This window comes from Bos javanicus, chromosome 1 (assembly GCF_032452875.1).
Source record: "Bos javanicus breed banteng chromosome 1, ARS-OSU_banteng_1.0, whole genome shotgun sequence".
Lineage (NCBI taxonomy): Eukaryota > Metazoa > Chordata > Mammalia > Artiodactyla > Bovidae > Bos > Bos javanicus.
In genome coordinates, this window is record NC_083868.1 from 145835928 (window position 1) to 145859490 (window position 23563).

At 52.8% G+C, this 23563-nt stretch overlaps 2 protein-coding genes across 17 annotated transcripts in view; one reads left to right on the forward strand and one right to left on the reverse strand.

Annotated features, from left to right (window-relative positions):
* Window positions 1-2498: 2498 nt before the first annotated feature.
* Window positions 2499-22880, reverse strand: C1H21orf58 (chromosome 1 C21orf58 homolog). 5 transcript variants are annotated; one of them, XM_061424192.1, is made up of 11 exons: window positions 21609-21695; window positions 21061-21290; window positions 14100-14399; window positions 13275-13335; window positions 12109-12182; window positions 10876-11040; window positions 8538-8649; window positions 4356-4477; window positions 3818-4041; window positions 3361-3423; window positions 2499-2739 (listed from the first exon to the last, which is right to left on the reverse strand). In XM_061424192.1, the coding sequence occupies exons 3-10, from the start codon at window positions 14241-14243 to the stop codon at window positions 3378-3380; spliced, it is 948 nt and encodes a 315-aa protein (XP_061280176.1). In that variant the 5' UTR covers window positions 14244-14399; window positions 21061-21290; window positions 21609-21695; the 3' UTR covers window positions 2499-2739; window positions 3361-3377. The 5 variants fall into 5 exon arrangements, 4 of the variants coding, with proteins under 4 accessions (XP_061280176.1, XP_061280183.1, XP_061280192.1 ...); XM_061424199.1 differs by lacking the exon at window positions 21609-21695 and adding an exon at window positions 15088-15202 and having other exon boundaries at window positions 21061-21394; XR_009737688.1 differs by lacking the exon at window positions 21609-21695 and having other exon boundaries at window positions 3818-3874; window positions 21061-21394.
* The window catches only part of PCNT (pericentrin), a 104758-nt gene continuing 103041 nt past the window's right edge, over window positions 21847-23563 (forward strand). For all 12 annotated transcript variants that reach the window (XM_061423983.1, XM_061424002.1, XM_061424048.1 and 9 more), the window contains exon 1: window positions 21847-22025. In XM_061423983.1, coding sequence (XP_061279967.1) covers window positions 21969-22025 — 57 coding nt within the window. In that variant the 5' untranslated portion in view covers window positions 21847-21968. The remainder of the gene's footprint in view (window positions 22026-23563) is intronic.

Genomic DNA, 23563 nt, shown 5'->3' on the forward strand with positions numbered 1-23563 from the left:
AGTCGCTCAGTCATGTCCGACTCTTTGCAACCCCATGGGCTGTAGCACTCCAGGCTTCCCTGTCCATCACCAATACCTGGAGCTTGTTCAAACTCATGTCCATCGAGTCAGTGATGCCATCCAACCATCTCATCCTCTGTCATCCCCTTCTCCTGCCTTCAATCTTGCCCAGCGTCAGTCTTTTCCAGTGAGACAGTTCTTTGAATCAGGTGGCCAAAGTTTTGGAGCTTCAGCATCAGCATCAGTCCTTCCTAATTTCCTTTAGGAAATTAGCCTGTTTTGATCTTGCAGTCCAAGGGACTCTCAAGAGTCATCTTCAACACCACAGTTCAAAAGTATCAGTTCTTTGGTGCTCAGCTTTCTCTGTAGTCCAACTCTCATATCCATACGTGGATGTGACGTATGGATTATTTTTTTAAATGTTGAGTTTTAAGCCAACTTTTTCATTCCTCTTTCACTTTCATCAAGAGGCTCTTTAGTTCTTCTTCACTTTCTGCCGTAAGGCTGGTGTCATCTGCTTATCTGAGGTTATTGATATTTCTCCCATCTCCCATGGACTCCCATGGACATCTCCCAGGTCCATCGAGTTGATGATGCCATCCAACCATCTTATCCTGGCCTCCCTACCAAGGCTATTAACCCTCTCAAGACTTCCCTGGTGGTTCAGCGGCTAGGACTCCAAGCTGCCAATGCAGGGAGCCCAGGTTTGATCCCTGGTCAGGGAACTAGATCCCGCATGTTGCAACTAGAACTTGGTGCAGCCAAACAAATAAAAATAAATTTTTTTTTTTTTAAATGCCTCCCACTCTAGACCAAGATACTCATTGTCCAACTTTACCAAAAATCAGAGGTTCCCATAACCCTCCCCATCCCTCAGGTTCAGTGATTTGCTATAATGGTCACAGAACTCAGGGAACACTGCTTTATTGTAAAGGACACAGATGAACAGCCTGCTGGAGATGTGCAAGGGGTAAGGTCTGGGAGGGTCCGGAACACAGGAGCGTGTCTGTCCCCTTGGAGCAGGGTGTGCACCACCTCCCAGATGTTCACCAGCCCAACCTTCTAGTGGATTTATGGAGGTTCTATTACTGCAGCATTGATGGATTCAGTCATTGGCCACTGGTGATTGACTCAACTTCCAGCCTCCACTCCCTCAGGTTGGGGGTGTAGCTTAAGTTCCAACCTCCAATCAGAGTGGGCTCCTCGGACAACCAGCCCCCATCCTACTGAAGCCCTCCAGGGGCCCAGAGTCACCTCATTAGCATGCTGTCCTGATTACAAAGGTTTTAGGAGCTGTGTGCCAGGAAGCAGAACAAAACCAAATACACATTTCTTACTATGCCGCCGTATCACACCACGCAAAGCCCCCACCTCTGGACCCCAGCACCGCCTCCTTGGCAGGCCCACCCCACTTCCAGGGCCTCCTGAGACTTCTTAAGCTGCCCCGGATTGGCCAACTCATGGGGGTGCTCTCTCCCCACCCCGTGTCCTCAACGTTGACCTCCCTTCCCATAGGCCCTCCCAGTGGTGGCCTTGCCACGCTCTCACAGCACTGGACTCTCCCAGACGCAGGAACGTATTTCCTTCATCCTGGTTGACCCGCCAAGGCCAGGTGTGCAGTGGCAGAAAACACGTGTGTTAGTCTTCACGCCACCACCACCCCCGCCCCCCACCCCAGCTCCTGACATGGGGATCCTGAAACCTTCGTAAATTCCCACGTGATGATGAGGTGACTCTGGGTGGCTCCTGGATGAGTCTGGTTGCTGGGAAGACCAAGCCAGGACTACAGCCTCGGAACTTCCCTGGAGTAGGGAGGGGGCTGGAGATGGAGTGACCGGTGGTCAGGCCCACGTGAAGAAGCCTCCACACCATCCCAGCCTAAGGTGCAGGGGGTCCAGGTCGGCAGACACATGCAGGCTGGGAGGTGACGCACCCCACTCCTTGGGGACACAGGTGAGCCCTGGATTTGTGACTGGCATCTGAAGGGGGGACAGTCCTAGGATACTGAGCCCTTGACCTGAGGGATCTGACCCCACCTCCAGGCAGGCAGTATCAGAATTGAGCTGAATTGCAGGACACCCGACCAGGACCACAGGGACCTGCTTGTTGTGGGCAAACCCCACACACATTTGGTGACATGCGAAACGTCCTATGTGACGGCAGGGGAGACTCGAGAGGAAGACACCCGAGGAAAGGGCTGGGTTTCCCCTGACTCCAAAGACAAACAAAACAGATTGTCCAGTTTCCCAGGCCAGCCAAAGATGACAAGCTGCTGTCAAACCTCTTCCCTCTATAGAGTTAACAATTATGTTGAGAAGTAAAACCAAAGTGAAAAGCCCTGTTAGAAAATGTCAGCATGAATGGGAACCCCCTCGTGGTCCAGTAATGAAGACTCAGCACTTTGACTGCTGAGGGCTCGGCTTAGACTCCTGGTTGGGGAGCTGAGATCCCACAAACCGTGGTGAAATTTTTATTAAAAGAAAATGTCAACATGAAAATACGGAAATTGGGTCAGACCTTTAATTGCCCATTGAACAAGACATGCAGACGTCGGCACACACCCCACCCAGGCTCGTGGCACTCGACACTGGGGAGCTGCCTGGGGTGCAGTCAGCCCAGCAGGGGAGCCTGTGTGCAGCTGGAGGGCAACTCCAAGGTCATCTCTTCCTCTGAGGAGCCTTCTGGGGGCTGCGCAGTTCCAAGGACACAGACCCAAGCAGAGCTCCGGCTCGTGTGGAACTTGAGGAAAGAGGTAACATCCCCAAAGGGGCCAATGCAAACATGCATAATGCTTGCAAAGGGCATTTACGTGGAAATGATATTAAAGCATCCAGGAAGTGCAATTCCACCAGAAAAATATAAAAGAGCAAAAAATGGAGTAGAGGTATCGTGTCCCATTGGGAGAATCCAGACTGGCTCAGATGGAGGAGCGTCCCCCTCAACCAGCTTTAGTGCTTAACTTCAGGAGGAGAAGCCAGCCCGCTCAAGCCAGCCCGCGGCCCTGCCCTCACCCAGACACCCTGCCCTCACCTAGACGTGCTGCCCTCACCCAGACGCGCTGCCCTCACTCAGATGCCCTGCCCAGACACCCTGCCCTCACCTGGACATGCTGCCCTCACCCAGACACCCTGCCCTCACCCAGGCATGCCAGGCACACATCCTGCCACAGTGCCTTCCCTGGGCACCACATGTGTGACTCTGTTCATGGCATTTATGTAGCTGAACCCATCGACCTTTTCTCTCCTGGCTCCTGAGCCCCGTTTCCTGGTCAAATCCCTGGGTCCCCTCATGATCGTCACAGCCCTGTGTCCAGGGGCCTCAGCTGCCCCACCCCTGGGGAGAATGAGGCCTGCTGCTTACCTGAGCACACCGTGAGGTCACGGGCCTGGCGCCTGTGCAGGCAGGACCCCACTGGACGCCATCCTGAGGGGAAGGAGGGTGTCTGCTGCTGCCCTGGTCTGGCTCAAAGACCACGTTCAGGTGTGTCTCACCACCAGGCCTGGGTGGGGCCCTCAGAGCTGGGCTTATCCTGGGGCTCTCCCAGGGCCACCCCTGCTGGGCTGGACAAACAACCCCCACCTCAGGCTGCTCCCCTGGGAGGATGGCACGGGGTCCACACTCGGCCATGGCAACCAGGACCAAGACTGCCGTGGTTACCTCCCCAGCCCTCCCCTGTCCCTCAGGAGCTGTTAAGGCCTCCTCAGACTCCTGCTGCAGCCACCGGCCCAACAGAGGCCAAGGAGGGGTGACCCGGGCCCTGGGGTTCCTCCCGCCTTGCAGGCCCAGGAAACTGGGCCGGAGCCCGGCCCAGACTTACGTGCTAAGGGCGGCCACAGACGGGCCGGTCATGTGCTGCGCGGTGCTGGGCAGGAAGCTGGTGGCAGGCGGGAGAGCAGTGGCAGAGACCACCAGGGGCCACACGGAGTAACCCAGAGGGGAGCCAGGCGCAGGCATGGCCGGCGGGAGGGCTGGAGGTGCGTAGCAGTGGTGGTGGTGGGCGGGGGGCGGCCTCTGGGCGGCTGGGCGGGTGCGCCGTGCATCCTCCGCAGGACACACAGCAGAGTGTTTCAGCGAGGACGCGGCTGCTCCCCGCCCCCTCCCTCCACACGGGCCCTGACTCAGGACGCGGTCAGGGTCAGAAGTGGTGGGCAGCGGCGGACCAGGTTCCCACAGAGCTCACGCAGCTCAGGGGGCAGCTGTCTGGGCTTGGCCGGCACAACCTGTCCTCCCCTGGGGTTGCCCTGGGGAGCACCGGGGGCGTTAGGCAGGAAACATAGACCCGGAGCCGGAAACACATGAGTTTCTGGAGGCGAAGCCACCAGGTCCTCTGGTCTTGGCCTGGGCGTGGAGCCTACCTGTGGGGTGAGGTGCAGGGGTGTGGGCGCGAGTGCTGGTGGGGGCAGGGCTCTGAGCATCAAGGCCTGCATGAGGAGCTGGTGCGTCTGCGCGTTCTGCATCAGCATCATCTCCACCACCTCTGTGTGCGAGGGGCATGGAGGGCTGGTCACTCACAGTGGGGGCCGTGACCCTGCCGCCCCGGGAATGGAGCGCTGCCTGTGGTCTGCAGGTCCCATGCAGCGCCTCCTGCTACTGGACTCCTCACGTGCACATGGCATATGGAAACTTAGTTTCTCGACCAGGGATCAAACCCACACCCTCTGCAGAGGAAGGGTGGAGTTTTAACCACTGAACTGCCAGGGAATTCCCCACAGTTTTAAAAATTAATTAATCATTCATTAAATTAATTAATTTTTTTAAGAAAAGCATTTGGAGATGGGGCAATTATCTTGGATTATCTAGGTGGTCCTGATGTTGTGAGAAAATAACCATCACCCTACACTTGAATATCCAGCAACAACACTCATGTTTAAGAACAGGGGGACATCAGAAGAAAGTGAATGCTGAGAGAGCTTAGGAGCCTGTCCTGCAAGGCCTTGTAAAAGACTGTCCCCAGATGACAGATGGGGACCCCAGGGGACAGTCTGAGACACAATGAAGGGTGGTTAATTCAAATGTACTTCCGTATGATGATACACCGGTGTCTGTTTCTGAGAAGATTTTCTAAAAGGTAGGACTGGCATGGAGAATAGTCATGAAGAGTCAGGGGCAGAGTGGATGCCACAGAAACTGAGAGTTTAACTTCATACGAAACAGCCCAAGACTTCTCCAAAGTGGTTATTAGAGTACTTTCGAGATTTCCTATTTTTACATTCAGTATTTGATCTAGTTGGGATTTGTTTTGGTACAAAGAGTAGGGTAAGGAACGTGACTTTACTTTTCTGAATAGCTAGCTACTTACTGTTTCATTTTTACCAATGATTTTAATGCACTTTTTTTAAGGCACACAGACACTTGCATGCGTGCAGTACACACATACACACACACTGTGCTGGGTTGCCCTCTAAGGCCTGATAGTCACTAAAGTTCATCTGGAAAAACCGAGGAGGGTGGTGAGGAGAGGCCAGCGGGCGGTTCTCCCTGCACCTGCAGGGCACCTTCCTGTGGGTCTCGATGTGAGCGCTCCCCCCTGAGGGGCTGCAGGCTGGCCTGGGCCATGTAGCATGTACATGGTGGAGCTGTGGTCACCAGGACAGGGCAGAGAACACTTAGCAGGTGATTCTATACACAGGTCTGCCTCCAGACTCTCATCACTGCCCGTCGTTAGGGAAACGCAAACCACAACCACGATGACCGACCACCCCTGCCACTTAACCACAATCCCCACTAACTGACCACCACCCCCACTAACCGACCACCACAGTGACTGACCACCCCCACTAACCAACCACCACAGTGATAGACCACCACCCTTACTAACTGAGCACCACCCACACTAACTGACCACACCATGTGCAGGAGAAGATGTGAGAAACCGGACCTCTCACACGCAGCAGTTTTAAGCACACACTTGGCACCTTTCAGCTGCTCCAGTCCTAGGTATGTACCCAGGAGAAATAAACACTCAGACTCAAACGTGAATGTCCAGGGAGTTTTGTGGTGATAACCAAAAATGCAACAACCCCAGTTCCATCTCAGGTGAAAGGATCACAAACGTGTCCATCCACGGGAAGGACTGCCACTTGGCAATTTCAAGGAGCCATGGTTTGTTGCACCCAACAGGAGCAATGAATCTGAGAGCAGTGCTGCCAAGTGAAAGAAGTCACACAAAAAAAGAGCACACACTGGCTGATTCTACTCAGACCAGAAAATAGGAGACACAGATCCACGCCCAGTGGTGAAGCAGGCAGGATGGCGAGAGGCCGGGCCTGAGGTGGGGCCCATGTTCACCACCTTGATTTAGTGATGGGTTCACAGGTGTGGACAGGTGTCGAAACTCTCAGACTGTACACTTTAACCACGTGCAATTTAGTCTATGTCACCTCAGTAGAGCGGTTCTCAAATAAAAGTATTTCAAAAGTTATTTAAAGAGAAAAAGCGGTTTAACCAACAATTTGAGAAGCTAATCACTGAACGAGTCGGGACAGTGAGCCCAGTTCTTTCCATTCTGAGTCCAGGCCCTTCCCTCAGGGATATCCATCAGTAAGGATTTTTCAAAGTAAAATTATTTTCACGTTGGTAAATGCATAGCTTCCATTGAGTAGCCAAGAAAAATGGCCCTAAATCACAGGTCTCCAACTGGTTTCATGGAAGACCATTTTTCCACAGGCTGGGGTCAAGGGGGATGGTTTTGGGATGATTCCAGTACTACATTTATTTTATGCTTCATTTCTATTACTATTACATTGTGATATATAAGGAAAGAATTATTCAGCTGACCATAATGCAGAATCAGATCATCGGGCATTAGATTCTCACAAGGAGCACACAACCTAGATCACTCGAGTGTGCAGTTCTCAGCAGGGTTGCCACTAATCTGAGAATCTAATGCCCTTGCTGATCTGACGGGAGGCAGAGAGCAGGCAGTAATGTGAGTAACCGGCAGCAGCGTAAATACAGATGATGCTCCGCTCACCGGCCTGGCGCTCACCTCCTGCTCTGCAGCCTGCTTCCTAACAGACTACAGACCAGTGCTCGTCCACGGCCCGAGGGTTAAGGACTCCTGCCCTGCATGACTACCCTGCTTACAAAAGTATTTCTTCTTTCAGTAGAGAATTTCATAAACCCATGACAACATCCCAAAGAAGGGCAATGGAGTGGCCACAGGACTGGCAAAGGTCAGTTTTCATTCCAGTCCCAAAGAAAGGCAATGCCAAGGAATGTTCAAACTACTGCACAATTGCACTCATCTCACATGCTAGCAAAGTAATGCTCAAAATTCTCTACGAAAGCCTTCAACAGTATGTGAACTGTGAACTTCCTGATGTTCAGGCTGCATTTAAAAAAGGCAGAGGAACCAGAGATCAAATTGCTAACATTGCTGGATCATCAAAAAAGCAAGAGAGTTCCAGAAAAATATCTACTTCTGCTTTATTGACTATGCCAAAGCCTTTGACTCTGTGAATCACAACAAAATGTGGAAAATTCTTAAAGTGATGGGAATACCAGACCACCTGACCTGCTTTCTGAGAAATCTGTATGCAAATCAAGAAGCAACCTTAGAACTGGACATGGAACAACAGACTGGTTCCAAATTGGGAAAGAAGTATGTCAAGCTGTATACTGTCACCCTTCTTATTTAACTTCTATGCAGAGTACATCATGTGAAATGACAGGCTGGATGAAGCAAAAGCTGAAATCAAGATTGCCAGGAGAAATATCAATAACCTCAGATATGCAGATGACACCACCCTCGTGGCAGAAAGCAAAGAGGAACTAAAGAACTTCTTGATGAAGGTGAAAGAGGAGAGTGAAAAACCTGGCTTACAACTCAACACTCAAAAAACAAAGATCATGGCATCCAGTCCCATCACTTCATGCAAATAGAGGGGGAAGCAATGGAAACAGTGATAGACTTTATTTCTTTGGGCTCCAAAATTACTTGGATGGTGACTGCAGCCATGAAATTAAAAGACGCTTGCTCCTTGAAAGAAAAGCTATGACCAACCAGACAGCATATTAAAAAGCAGAGACATTACTTTGCCAACAAAGGTCTGTATGATCAAAGCTATGGTTTTTCCAGTAGTCATGTACAGAAGTGAGAGTTAGACCATAAAGAAAGCTGAGCACTGAAGAATTGGTGCTTTTGAACTGTGGTGTTGGAGAAGACTTTTGAGAGTCCCTTGGACTTCAAGGAGATCAAACCAGTCGATGCTAAAGGAAATCAATCCTGAATATTCATTAGAAGGACTGATGCTAAAGTTGAAGCTCCAATACTTTGGCCACCTGATGTGAAGAACTGATTCACTGGGAAAGATTTCCCTGATGCTGGGAAAGATTGAAGGCAGGAGAAGAAAGGGACGACAGTGGATGAAATGGTTGGATGGCATCACCGACTCAATGGACATGAGTTTATGCAAACTCTGGGAGATGGTGAAGGACAGAGAAGCCTGGCGTGCTGCAATCCATGGGGTCGCAAAGAGTTGGACACGACTAAGTGACTGAACAACAACATGACAACATTCATTGTGGACACTTACCTTCCTTGATGCTTCCTGACCGCTGGGTGGGGAAGGCCGGGGGAGGGGGGATCTGTGCAATGAGTGGCTGCTGAGGCAGCTGCTGGATGATGGTGGCAGGAGGTGGGGGGGCCTGGAAGAGCCAGACAAGCCATTATCTGAATGTGCCCTGGGAATAGTGACCTACAGCACCACCCACCACCCGCCATCCAGACATCCACCATCCATCCATCCATCCATGGGAGATTTTAGGCGAGAAACCCTAGAGATTAAAAAAGCGTCCAAATAGATAAATACTTGCATCTGGGTTTCACTTAGGACATAGCATGTTATGGACTGAATGTTTATTCCCCGCTCAAATTCATATGTTGAAACCCTAAGCTCCAAAGTGACTGCATTTGGAGACGGGGCCTGTGAGGAGGTGATAAAGGTAAAGAGAGCATAAGGGTGGGGCTCTAGGTTGATAGGCCTGGTGCCCTTGATAAGAGGAAGAGACAGCAGACTCTCTCTGCCCCATGAGACACCACGAGAAGGCTGCCAATTCCTAGCCAGGAGGCCATGCTCAGTGAACCAGGTTGGCCGGCACCTCCATCCAAGACATCCAGCTTCCAGGCAGTGATAAAGTAAATGTCTGACATTTAAGTGCAAAGACTGTGGTATTAATATTTTGTAATGGAGCTCAAGCTGAGCGAAATAGGGCGTTTTCTAATGTTTCCCACATTTCTGGTGTCAGTGGGCTAAGCTCATCCCTGTGTCCATTACTTCTGCTTTAATAGAGGCATCCAAGGAGCTTGGCATGGAAACACCCTCTGGCTTCTCTCCTGAGTTAACACAAATGCACCACAGCTCAGAGCATGCACTACATGTTGACTACCACTTTAATCCTCTTCTGAATGCACCAGGCCCTGCCCTGTCCCCTCTCCCTCATTCACAGAAAGGGTGGCATAGACAGGGTTGGCAAACATCCCGCCAAGGGCCGGATGGGGTATTACTCCCGCTCTGTGGCCACACAGCTTCAGTTGTAACTGTCCACCTCTGCTGCTGCCGCTGGAAGGCAGCCCCAGACCGCTAAGCTAACAGAGCTGATCCGGTGAAACTTGACTTATGAACCCAGAGGTGCACACTTCGTACCCTCTTTGTGTGTTGCCAGCCCCCTTGGCTAGCAGGTTGCACACACACAGGTGGCAGGCAGCTTTGGTGTCGTCACAGCCCACCACCTGGTGCAGACTAGAGAGGCAGCCGGAGTGGTCGATGGCAGCTCCACCCCAGGGTCTCTGGAAAACTCATCCCAACCACCCTGAGTCCTGCTTGCCCTGTGGTGTCACTGGAGTCCAGGCTGAGACACCCAAGCACGACTGGGGTAAGGGGTTGCAGGAAGTGTGAGCACGCTGGGGACTGGGCGAGCCTCCTGCACCTACACCCCTCTCCCACCGTTCTTGGTAGAGGTTCCAGGGGCAGAAAGTTGGGGAAGACACAGACAGTGCCGGGGCCAGGGCCCTGGGGGCTCCACTGGGTGGATCCCTCTCCCTTCCCTTTACATGGGCAGCCAGGTCCCCCCAGGGGATAAACATCCTCCAGGTCACAACCCGGCCCACTGGCACCATCGGTCTCCCTGGCCAGCCCATCCAGAACCTTCTCAGCTTGGCCTTGGCCACCTCCGGCCTTTTCATCTCCTCCTCGCAAGGCCACAGCCCGCTGGGGCACCTCCTGCCTGTCGTCTACTCACACTCCCAACCCCTGAGGCCACAGCCCGCCGGGGCCAGCTGCTGTCCCTCCTTCCTCTGGGCACCACCCGCCCTGATACAATCCCTTCTGCTTAAGAAAGAGTGGCTTTCTGTTGCCATATGCAGGGGTGAGCCTCTCAGGAGTGGGTGCGCACTCACCTTTCAATGCACCTTAAAATTCTACCTGAAGACTAGGGGCCCAAGCTTCCTCTGGTAATTAGGAAATTTTGGAAAAGGGCTGACACACTTCTTCCCCAAATTCAGGCCCAGCCAACGCGGAATCCCCCCATACTTCCACTCCTGCTGCAGAGGTTAGCACCTGGGGCTGAGCTGGGACCCCAGCCTCCACCTGTAATGAGGAGATAACTGCCCCCCCCACACACACACATACACACAGCCAGTGCTTAGGGCACCTGTGAGGCCTGACAATACAGGACACGTTTGTCCCAACAGGGCTGGACATGGACTGCAGCCACTGTGGCCGCTGAGCCGATGGCCCCTTCAGCGCACTTCCCTAAGCTGCTGAGGGCTCAGGTGTGGAGTGACCGACAATCTCTGCTCAGGCGGGAGGTCTCTGGGGGCACGGCACCCTCCCCATTGGTTCTGCCCCCCAGGTTCACCCAAGGCAGACGTACCGGGTGTTGGATGATCCGTGGTGGGTCTAGGGCAGGTGGGGCTGGGGAGACAGTGGGGTGGATGCTCACGGGAGGCGCCTCTGGGGGCAGCACTGACCCCTGGGCTCCTCCGTGCACTCCCCTGTGGTGATGAACCCGGGAAGCCTCTTCCAGGAGGCGCTGTTCCTGCAACGCCAAAGCAGAGCCATGGCTGCTCAGTGGGGGCATGTCCCAGCCCTCACTCTGCCAGGCAGGGCAGTGCCAGTGCACAGGTATGTGACCCCAGTCAGAAGCAGGCAGCCCCCATACCGCCAATCACTGCCCTGTGCCCGGCCCCCTCTTGCCCCAACCAGGGTCCAGCATGCATCTGAGCTGGGACTGCAGCGAGACTCTGGAGGCAAAGCCCTTCGAGTGGTACACACAGGAGAAATTAACCAAAGACAACTTTTCTCCAGCCAGTAGTGAAAGTGAAAGTCGCTCAGTCGTGTCTGACTCTTTGTGACCCCATGGACTATACCGTCCAGGGAATTCTCCAGGCCAGAATACTGGAGTGGGTAGCCTTTCCCTTCTTCAGGGGATCTTCCCAACCCAGGGATCAAATCCACGTCTCCCTCATTGCACGCGTATTCTTTACCAGGTGAGCCACAAGGGAAGCCCAAGAATACTGGAGTGGGTAGCCTATCTCTTTTCCAGTGGATCTTCCTGACCCAGGAATTGAACCGGGGTCTCCTGCATTGCAGGCAGATTCTTTACCGACTTAGCTATGAGGGAAGCCAGTAGAGGATACTCTGTCTCTCCAGCACACTTCCAGTGGAGAGCAGTAAGTTTATCACAGCTGCCGTGTGGACCCAAATACCTTCCTCCCCCCATGTGTCATTCCCTGCTACAAGTGTGTCTGTTTGGACAAAGCCCTGGGCATCTTGGAATCCCACTTCCCAGAACCAGACCCTTCACGGGGCATTTCCACTTCTGATCATATGCAGCCAGAGCAGGTTTTCTCAGCAAGTAGCCCCTGTGAAAGCCCAGCCTACAGGAAGCAGGCGAGTCCTCTCTCCTGTGGAGTCCATGGTCCACCAGTTACCCACTGCCACATCACAAACATCAGAAGCAGTGTGCATGCAGGACCCCCACCACAACCCCACCCTCACCCCCATACCCTACCCCCCACCCCACCCCAGTGCTTGTTCTGAGCACCAGCTGCAGCTTCAGCTGCACAGAGCTCTGGTCAAGACACCCCGTGTCCACAAGGCCTACCCAGAGTCTCTGCAGAAGGTCCTTCCTCATCCTCAGAGCACTCCGCAGGGCGGCCTCTGGCCCGTCCTCATCTCCTGGAGGGAAGTACAGGCTTCAGGACTCAGCACCACATCCAAGCCTTTCCTGCCTCCAGGACCTGCCTGTCCCAGAGGAGGAGGGAGGTGCCTGTGGGTGGAGCTCAGGGGCCACCCCATATGTGGGCAACAGTAGGGGGCGTTCAGGAAGCTGAGTCTTCGAGTTGGGGTCAGGAGTCTCCACTCCCCCCAGGAGTCCCCACTCCAACCCCAGGAGTCTCCACTCCCCCCAGGAGTCCCCACTCCACCCCCAGGAATCCTGACTCCCCCCCAGGAGTCCCCATTCCCCCTACCCCCAGGCATCCCCACTCCCAGCCCATTTGTAGTGTTCCATGTTTGTGTTATGGAAGAGAAAATGGCAATCCACTCCAGTATTCTTGCCTGGAAAATCCCATGGACAGAGGAGCCTGGTGGACTATAGTTTATGGGGTCGCAAAGAGTTGGAGAGGACTGAGCGCAGCACATGCCTGTGCTTGCCCTTGGTCATGTGAACTGATCTGGGATTCTCTATCTGGATTTTGGCCCTGGGCTCCGTCCGTTGCCCTCGGGCACTGCCTGAAACTCCGCAGCACAAGGAGCTTCACCACGTGGTGAAGGACGAGCGGTGTCTCCCCAGCACCTTGCCCGGATGTCCCTGAGCCCAGGACCCCAGAATGCCAGGGAAGGCGGCCCTTCCCCTGGTTCCTGGGGCCTGAGCAACTGACGGCCAGCCAGGCTGGGGATCTGGAGACGTCTGGTCTGGGCACCTGAAGATGGGCAGGTGGATGTGGATGGCTGGGCCCCCTATACCCCACTACCCCAGAGCAAGCTCGGGGAAACATGGTCTGATGCGGGCGAGGGTGATTCTGATCTGAGCAAGGCAGTGGGGCTGGTTCTCTACCCTCTGCCTCCTTCTTCTCATCTGTAGATGGAGTGATGAACGTGCCCTCCTGGGTGTGCAGGCAGAAGTGATAACGATATGAGGGTGCGCGTGTGTGTGTTAAAGACATAATCAAGGCCTTTCTGCTCTGAAAGTGAAATTTAGAGGACAGTCTGGCCATACCTGGAGGTGGGTCTGGGGCCCACACAGCGCCAAGCAGCCCAGGCTCTTACCTGGCACGACATGGGGGTCCTCAGAAGCCCCCTCCACATCCTCACGCTCTTGCTCCAGTTTCTGTGAGGAGAGAGAGGGATGAGCATGCGGGCTCCAGGCACAGGCTCCTCCGTATGAGGGGCTGGGCCAGGAACAAGTGCCCAGACGACTGACTGGTGCCAGGTGGGGCCTGTGGTCACATTTTCCATATGACGCACACATGCTCCACCTTGAAACCTATGGGCCCCTTCAAGCAGCTTTCTGAAGAGTTTGACCAGGCCAGCTCTGTGTCCTGACTGCCCTGATGCCCCAGCTGAGCCTAAGGCTGAGCAGTTACAATCCAGACCAGTCCTGGGGTGACCCCTGCTGCCCTCTCTGGGCAGCCCAGGGGGGCAGAAGGCAAGCGTGGCGGGCAGAAGAACAGAGCAGGCAGGTGAGGGGTTGGAGGGGGCACTGAAAGGACCATGCAGACCCTCAGAGGAGGCGAAGACCGGCCTGAGAGTGTGCACAGGCTGCCTGCCCCGTGCCCAGCTGAGAGGCCACACCAGGCTGGGTCTGTCTTTCCTAAAATTTGGAAGCTGGGAGGCTGCGAGAGAACTTTGGGGGCCCTGGAAGTGCTCCATCCTGTGGGTGCAGGCTTGCCTCCCAGCTGCAGAAACTTCCAGAAGACCCTACTTGGTTCTGTTCAAACACAAGAAGAACCAAGAAACCACAGCTCTTCACTACAAGGCTAGGACCACGCAGAAGTGCTTTGCTTTGGAAGTGGGCGTGACAGGTATAATCTTACCTGTCAAAGCTGTGCTCTGTAACAAGCTGTTAGAAGCACAAGTGCCCAGCTGTCTTACCTTCTTGAGGAGTTTCAGGGTCAGCCGAGTCAGTTGATCTGCCACTGAGGAGTCCAGCATCCCGGGGCCACAGGAGGGGACACTGCTTGGCTCCCTCTGGAAGGATTGCTCAGCTGGAGAGAAGCAGCCCCATTCTGGGGTCATTGAAGGACTCCCTTCCTGGACGTGACGTATATCCCAGAGACTGGTCTCCACGGTCAGCTCGATGGCCTCAGGAGGGCATGTAGGAGGTGGCCCTGCACCATGGATGTGGAGTGTCCAGAGTCAACAGGCTGGCATCACCGCAACAGTTGCTAGGCACTGCAGACGCAAGGAGGCCCCTGGTTGCCAGGTTTCTGCTAAGAGTCCTTCCCAGGCCTGCCCCAGTCCCCATGAGGGGTTACCTATAAACACTGCTGATCCCCAGATGTGGCCGGGCTGGGCTCCTCAGGAAGGAGATGGGGCAGATGCTGGGGCCAGAGGGGCAGAGCACGGGGGCGGGGCATGGGTCCCTGGGGGGAGGACAGTCTTGACCCCCCAGGACAGAGCCCAGAGAGATGAGGTGGGGCAATGCACCACAGGGGTCTGCCACCCCAACTCCCAGTTGATTATGGCCTTCAGAAGGCCAGCAAGCCCCTAGCCTCACTTAGGGATCCTCCCCACCAGATGGACCCCTAGAGGTCACGGTGTGACCACCCCACTCCTCCACCGCAGACTTCAGGAAACTCTAGGTGGCAAAGAGGTGGCACCAGGGAGCCTGCCAATGAGGCGCCTAGGGGCTTCTTGGTGGGGGCTTGAGGTGGGCCCACCCCATAGGCACCCAGCCGGCATCTCACAGGACATGGGGCCTCCCAAGTCATCCCCCGTCAGTGTTGATGTGACTCTAGCAGGGGGACTGCCCGTGTGGGACCTCTGCCCAGAGAGGGGTGGGGGGTCCTGGTGGCTGGGGGTCAGGGGCACTTGGGAGCAGAACCCCCCCTGCCAGGTCAGCCCTTGATGGGTAGCCCACCTGCTGGGTGGGGAGGCAGTGCATGTCCACAGGGCTGGCGTGGGGAGCAGGTGAGCCCAGCAAGGGAGGGCAGGGCACCCTGTCGACTCCAGTTCAGGTTCACAAATGAGTCAGCCTGAAGAATGAAGCCGACATAGCAGACTTGAAGGTGGACCCAGTGCTGGCAGTCCTGGCTGGGTAAGTGCCAGGTCAGCATACTTATAGCCCCGCTCAGAGCAGCCAACCCAGAAACTTGACCTGGCAGCCAAACTGCCCATACACTTCAGTATTTATGGCTTCATATGTGTCATGACCCTGAGATTCAAACAGGAGGTCTGAGGTACACAAAAATGAGTTAACTTAGCCAAGAAACTTGAGGTGGCTGGGAGGTCACCATAACACACCCCAGTGGGTTTCAGTTAGTTTAAAAAACTTCCTTTTTAGGTTTATAGAAAAATTGAGAAGAGAATTTCCATATACATGGGTTCCCTATTACTAACATCTTAAGTTAGTATGACACAGGTTACAATAAATGAGTCTATACCGATAGAGTAGCATTAACTAAAGTCTGTAATTCATTTGACTTCCTTATTATGCTGCCTACTGTTGCTTTTCTGTTCCAGGATCCTATCCAGGACCAGATGACATTTAGTCACCTTGTCCTCTTGGGTTCCCCTTGCTTTTGATGTTGATAGTTTTGAGGAATATAAGTTTGATCCAGTGCCAACTGCCAATGCAGGAGACCTGATCCTTGGGTCAGGAAGACCCCCTGGAGCAGGAAATAGCAACCCTCTCCACTATTCTTGCCTGGGAAATCCCATGGACAGAGGATCCTGGTGGGTTACAGGCCATGAAACCACAAAGAGTTGGAAGCGACTGAGCACATGACTGCAGTATTTTCTATTACGGTATATTGTACCAGATTTCGGGGAGAAATAGCAATAACCTTGGATATGCAGATGACACCACCCTTATGGCAGAAAGTGAAGAGGAACTCAAAAGCCTCTTGATGAAAGTGAAAGTGGAGAGTGAAAAAGTTGGCTTAAAGCTCAACTTTCAGAAAACGAAGATCATGGCATCCGGTCCCATCACTTCATGGCAAATAGATGGGGAAACAGTGGAAACAGTGTCAGACTTTATTTTTCTGGGCTCCAAAATCACAGCAGATGGTGATTGCAGCCATGAAATTAAAAGATGCTTACTCCTTGGAAGAAAAGTTATGACCAACCTAGATAGCATATTCAAAAGCAGAGACATTACTTTGCCAACAAAGGTTCGTCTAGTCAAGGCTATGGTTTTTCCTGTGGTCATGTATGGATGTGAGAGTTGGACTGTGAAGAAGGCTGAGCGCCGAAGCATTGATGCTTTTGAACTGTGGTGTTGGAGAAGACTCTTGAGAGTCCCTTGGACTGCAAGGACATCCAACCAGTCCATTCTGAAGGAGATCAGCCCTGGGATTTCTTTGGAAGGAATGATGCTAAAGCTGAAACTCCAGTACTTTGGCCACCTCATGCAAAGAGTTGACTCATTGGAAAAGACTCTGATGCTGGGAGGGATTGGGGGCAAGAGGAGAAGGGGATGACAGAGGATGAGATGGCTGGATGGCATCACTGACTCGATGGACGTGAGTCTGAGTGAACTCCGGGAGTTGGTGATGGACAGGGAGGCCTGGCGTGCTGTGATTCATGGGGTCACAAAGAGTCGGACACGACTGAGCAACTGATTTGATCTGATCTGTACCAGTATCTACTATATCTGGAATCTTTGTAAGGGGTCCCTCCACTATTGGGATTTGCTTGATAATTTCTCATGACTGCACTGGGGTTACGGTTGTTGGGAGGAAGACCACAGAGGAGACGGCCCTTCTAATCACATCCCATCCAGAGTGCATGCCATCAACATGACCCACATGGATGATGTAGACCTCAGTTACGTGGTATAAGTGTGTCTGTCAGGTGTCCCACTGCACAGGTACTATTTTTCTCTTTCTTTCCACACTGTCCTCTGCAGGAGGAAGTAGCTATGCACAGCCCATTCATAAGGAGTGGGAGTTACGTTTCCCTCCATGAGGGTGTACATCTATATATTTGGACAGTGTTTTAATGGTTAAAAATAAACTAAGATTCAGATCCAGCATTTACAGAACATCTAGAATAGCCATGGGAATGATTCTGTTCTTAGGAACACAGTTTGAAAATCACTGGCCAAGGCAGCATGGGCAAATGATGCACATGCTGCGGTTTGTTGTTCAGTTGCTAGGTCGTGTCCAACTCTTTGAGACCCCATGGACTGCAGCACACCAGGCTTGCCTGGTCTTCACCATCTCCCGGAGCTTGCTCAAATTCATGTCCATTGAGTCAACGATGCTATCCAACCATCTCATCCTCTGTGATTCCTTTCTCCTCCTGCCTTCAGTCTTGCCAAGCATCAGGGTCTTTTCCAATAAGTCAGCTCTTCACATCAGCTGGCCAAAGTGTTGGAGCTTCAGCTTCAGCATCAGTCCTTCCAATGAATATTCAGGACTGATTTCCTTTAGGATTGACTGGTTGGATCTCCTTGTAGTCCAAGAGACTGTCAAGAGTCTTTTGTAGCACCACAGTTCAAAAGCATCAGTTCTTTGGTGCTCATCCTTCTTTATGGTCCAACTGTCACAACTGCACATGAACACGGGATAAACCATACCTTTGACTATACAGACTTTTGTTGGCAAAGTGACGGCTCTGCTTTTTAATATGCTGTCTAGGTTTGTCATAGCTTTTCTTCCAAGGAGCAAGTGTCTTTTAATTTCATGGCTGCAGTCACCATCTGCAGTGAGTCTCAAGTCCAGGAAAACAAAATCTGTCACTGTTTCCACCTTTTTCCCTTCTATTTGCCATGAAGTGATGGGACTGGATGCCATGATCTTAGTTCTTTCATGTTGAGTTTCAAGCCAGCTTTTAAACTCTCTTTTACCTTCACTAAGAGGCTCTTTAGTTCCTCTTCACTTTCTATCAGAGTGGAATCATCTGCAAATCTGAGGTTGTTGATATTCCTCCTGACAATCTCAATTCTAGCTTGATTCATCCAGCCCAGCATTTTGCATGATGTACTCTGCATGTAAGTTAAGCAAGTAGGGTGACAATATACAGCCTTAACATACTCCTTTCCCAATCTGGAACCAGTCTGTTGTTCCATGTCTGGTTCTAACTGTTGCTTCTTGACCTGCATACAGGTTTCTGTGATCTGGTATTCCCATCTGTTTAAGAATTTTCCACAATTTGTTGTGATCCAGTGGTCAAAGGTTTTAGCATAGTCAATGAAGCAGTAGATGTTCTGATGAATCACCTTGCTTTTTCTGTGATCCAACAAATGTTGTCAATTTGATCTCTGGTTCCTCTGCCTTTTCTACACCCATTTCCTTCTGCAGGGATCTTCTCAACCCAGGGACTGAACCTGTGTTTCCTGTGTCTCTTGCATTGCAGGGGGATTCTTTACTCCTTGAGCCGTTGGGGAAGCTGTGCACGCATGGTCCTCTGCCTTTTCTAAATCCAGCTTGGATATCTCTAAGTTCTCAGTTCACATACTCGGTTCAAAGCCTAGCTTGAAGGATTTTGAGCTTTACCTTGTGAGGTTGTGAAATAAGCACAATTGTCCAGAAGCTTGAACATTCTTTGGCATTACCTTTCTTTGGGATTGGAATGAAAACTGACCTTTTCCAGTCCTGTGGTCACTGCTGAGTTTTCCAAATTTGCTTACATATTGAGTGTAGCACTTTGACAGCATCATCTTTTAGGATTTGAAATAGTTCAGCTGGAATTCCATCACCTCCACTAGCTTTGTTTGTAGTGATGCTTCCTAAGGCCCATTTGACTTCATGTTCCAGGATGTCTGGCTCTAGGTGAATGACCACATTATGGTGGTTATCCAGGTCATTAAGAGCTTTTTTGTATAGTTCTGTGTATTCTTGACACCTCTTCTTAGCCTCTCTGCTTCTGTTAGGGCCTTACTTTTTCTGTCTTTTATCGTGCCAATCCTTGCATGAAATGTCCCCTGGTATCTCCAATTTTCTTGAAGAGATCTGTAGTCTTTCCCATTCTACTGTCTTCCTCTACTTCTTTGCATTGTTCATTGAAGACCTTTTCATTTCTCCTATTCTCTGAAACTCTGCATTCAGTTGGGTATATCTTTCACTTTCTTCCTTGCCTTTCACTTCTCTTCTTTGCTTGGCTATTTGTAAAACCTCCTGACAACCACTTTGCCTTCTTGCATTTTTCTTTGGGATGGATTTTGTGATCACCTCTGCTACAATGTTACAAACCTCCCTCCCTAGTTCTTCAGGCACTCTACCAGATCTAATCCCTTGAATTCTATTTGTCACCTCCACTGTATGATCATAAGGAATTTGATTATGTCATGCCTCAATGGCCTAGTGATTTTCCCTACTTTCTTCAATTCAAGCCTGAATTCTACAATAATGAACTGATGATCTGAGCCACAGTCAGCTCCAGGTCTTGTTTTTGCTGAATGTACTGAGCTTCTCCATCTTTGACTGCAAAGAAGATAATCAATCTGATGTACTACAACATGTAGAGATTGATTCAGGTGTGGATCTGAGTCCCTGAATGCTCTTGGGAAATCTGATCCTGTGGTCTGCTAGTGTAACCTGCTGACCCCTGGTCCTGGGAGTCCAGTGCCTCACGTCTGTGAGCCAAGACTGGAAACTCCACTCACCACACAAAAAGGGCTGTGGTCTGACCCAGGAGGTGGTTGAGTATCCAAGGCTCTCTGAAGATTTGTGAGTTGTGGTTAAAAGGTGAGCTCATGTCAGCAAAGAGTCATGACAGCGTACCAGTGGAGGAGCATAGCTATTGTCACTCAGTCTCAGAGAGCAGCTGGGGAACACATGGCCTGTACACACACCCTGCTCCAGTGAAGGAAACCCAGAGACCAGTGTGTTTGCTGGACATGCTTGCAGTCACCCACCCCAATCTTCTTTGACATGCCACCTTCTCTCTAGTTGCTGCACTGTCTTCCTACTCACATAAGGAAATCAGAGAGGCACAGCTGCTTAGGGGTTTCCTGTGTCTCTTCCTGAGTTCCTGAGTTTCTGGGAACATTCACCCAGGCACAGTTAAGCTACAGTTACAAGAGGTGCAGACCACATGCTTTGGATCAGTGTTAATTAGTCAGAGCTTATCAGCTTCCAATAACCTTAGTTACTGTAACAGCATTTGATTGTTAATCAAAAAACCGCGGGCTAGGAATAAAAACCTAGCATTGTTTCCTCATCTGGACAAACAGGTTCAAGTGGAGTCTGACGCTAAGAAACAAACAATGGTTTCATGAGACTCCAGTTGACACACAGATTATGAATTCACAACCCACACCACATTCCTTTAAAAAAAAATTTTTTTTTAATAAGACTATCTTTTAGAGCAGTTTTAGGTTCACAGAAACTTGAACAAGAAGTACACAGCATATCCCTTTTTAATAACCATTTACAAAGTATTTGGAATGATTTATCCTTTTATCCAAACATTTCCAGGCCTTAAAACTTTTCTGTGTAAGAAGAGACTTTCTGCCTTTCACTGAAACAGCTCTCTCCCTCTGGTGATCTAGACTAAGTATAATTGCTGTAACATTTGAAACTGCATCTTTGAAGGCCCCTTGGAGAAGGAAATGGCAACCCACTCCAGTATTCTTGCCTGGAAAATCCCATGAATAGAGAAGCCTGGTGGGCTACAGTCTATGAGGTCGCAGAGCTGGACACAACTTAGCGACTAAACAAGGCCCCTTAGCAAGGAGGCCCTATGAAACCCTTTTCACGCTGGGTTCCAGGGACTGCCCTAACGCATGGTTTGCCTTTCCTGCCCTGAGAGCTTCAGCCTGACCCTCTCAGTTTCCCAGTGCACAGAATCCCTCCTAACACTGACGCAGGGCAATGCTTTATGTCAGAAGTGCCAGAGTGGACCCATGATTGTGGGGTCCCCTGGTCAAACCGTGAACCGCACTAACCAGATGCAAGTTGGGCATAGACGCACTGGAACAGAGTCCTCGATATAGCACTGTGTGCCCACTGGGAAGAATCCAGGAGTGGCAGCACCGCCAGTGGCTTCTTGTCCCTGCAGCTCTGGGATCCTTGGGCTGGGGGGTCCTGGCGCCGATTCCTACTGAACTAATTGTGGCCGCCTCTGGCACTCCGGATCCGTGGGTACAGGCGCCAGCGGGACCCAAGAGAGGGATGACTAGGAATGAAATCAAGTGATTTGGCCGGCTGTCTGTTATCGTGACACACACAGGGCCAGGACCCTCAGAGATGAACGTTTGGGTCCTGCAACCCCGGGGTCCGGCCACGGACACCTGGAACACGACTTCAGGGACAGCCCCGAGCTGGCGCGTCCACGCCAATGGGGCCCGGCCTCCTGGACTTGTTCCTGGGCTCTTGCAAAGCTCGACCCGGGGCAGACTCCTCCCATACGGCCCGAACCTCCGGGGAAAGCGAACCAGCAGCCGCACCAGTGCGAGCCGGAGCCCCCCAAACTCACTGGGCGCTTCAAACCTACCAACCGCTGAGGGCGCCGAAGCCGCCGCGCCCCGCTCATTGGTCCCGCCCAAAGAGGCGGGAGCGGACATTCACCAATCGGAGAGGAAGGAAATGGGGCGGAGCTCCGCTGAGCCGCACCTCCTTGGACGCACCGCCCTGAGCGCGCTGGCGCGAGAGCAGGGCCGCGGCCCCTGATTGGCCACTAGCCGGGGTGCACGCCTCGGGGCGGGGCCGGACGTGGGGCGGGCCCACGTCTGCGTGACAGTTGTCGTGGGGGGAGGGTGAGCCCAGGAGAGGGGGAGGGAGTGTAAATAGAACGAAGGCGGCACCGCATCGGCTCAGCCACCTCCTGGCGACTGGCTAAGGGCGCCAGGGGAAGATGGAAGATGATGAGCAAGAGCAGCGGCGCAGAAAAGTGGAAGCTGGGAGAGCGAAGGTAAATAGCAGCGCCTCCTCCCCGTGCTGTCCCGATGTGGGGTCCATAGGGCGGGCTCCAGTGCCCGCCAACGCCCCCTGCCAGGAGCGGACGCAGCCAGGCGGGGTCCGCCGCCGCCGCCTCACTCTTGCCCTTTCTGCCGACTCGGCTGGAAGCCACCCCCTGGCCGCCGCCATCTTGAATCCGCCGCCCTCAGCCAGTTCCCGCCCCCATCGCAGCCGCAGCCAATCAGCGGCTGGGGACGCGCAGCGTATCGCGGGGAGGACGGGCGCGGGGTACGCCGGTACTGGCGGGGCTGCGCTTGCGCAGGGGCAGGGGCGGAGTTAAGGAAGGCAAGTTCCTCAACCCGTCCCCCAGGGAGCCCAGCCCCTGCTGGTACCCGGCCCCAGGGGAGCTGCCTTTTTAGCTGGCGAGGCGGCTTCACTGACAGGCCGTGGTGTCGTCGGGACGCGGTGTCCCTGACGCCTGCCCGCTCCCGAAGCCGGAGGTGCGGGGCCGGCGCGGTCTCCACAACTCTACACCTGTTCGCACCTGCGCCCCTCCCAGTCCCTGCCCAGATTCCTGGAAGGCTTGGAGGCCAGGCCTCCCAGCAGTTGGGCATAACAGGCGCTTCCCCTAGGGCTAAGCTCAGCTTCCATCCGATTAAAACTACGTACAGATGTTCGTTTACACTCAGTCCTGCTTTTTTCTGTAAAAATTTTCTTTCGGAGTAGTATTCCTGAGCACGAACTTGTTTACACTAAGGAATGCCTCACCTCCTCCCTGGTGTCCGGCTCCCGAAGCGCCTGTGCTTCTTGGGGCCCAGGTAGATGGTTCCGGCAGGTGAGGGCGAAGAGCTCTGCCCAGATCCCCCCACCCCCCTCCACCCCACGCCGGGCCTGGAGTTCCAGACGCTCGGACGAATCCACCGGGAGGTGTCCCGTCCCCGGGCTGCAGTGCCCCGGGAGCTCTGTAGTTCCTTGAGTCGGTTTTGACCATCCACGCAGGCGCCATCCTTTACTCTCTGTTTTGGGTAATTTGTGGAGGTTGAGCCGTGTGCAGTTCAGACGCGCCCGTGAGAAAGTGGAGAAAGCTTGGATCAGGGTTGGGATTAGCCGCCTCACCCCACCGCATTCCGGCCGTCTGGGGGCAGAATCTGCGGAGTACTGTGAAGTTGCTGTTTGAGGTCAGAAGTGGTCAGACATTGGGAATTCACATGGATCAGTGATAGTTCCTTCCCTTGAGGAAATCGCAGGGCCACTGTATTAGAGACCATTCAGAACACACGGTGAGGGTGTGAGACGCTGATGGGGAGGGCAGGGTGGCAGGCGGAGGACAGAGGGGCCTCTGCAAGCTTCCCATGCAGGTCAGACTTCTGACTGGTGTTTGAAGAGTGAGGCGGGAGTGTGTTTTCTTCCCTTTGCGTGTGCCTGGCACATAGGAAGGAGATGCAACTGAATCAGAGTTTAATATCGTTTTCCCTGAGCTCCATGGTTTCTAAATATGTCTAAATGAGGAGGAGATTTTAACCTTGGGGGAAAAAACAAATGCCTCTCCTT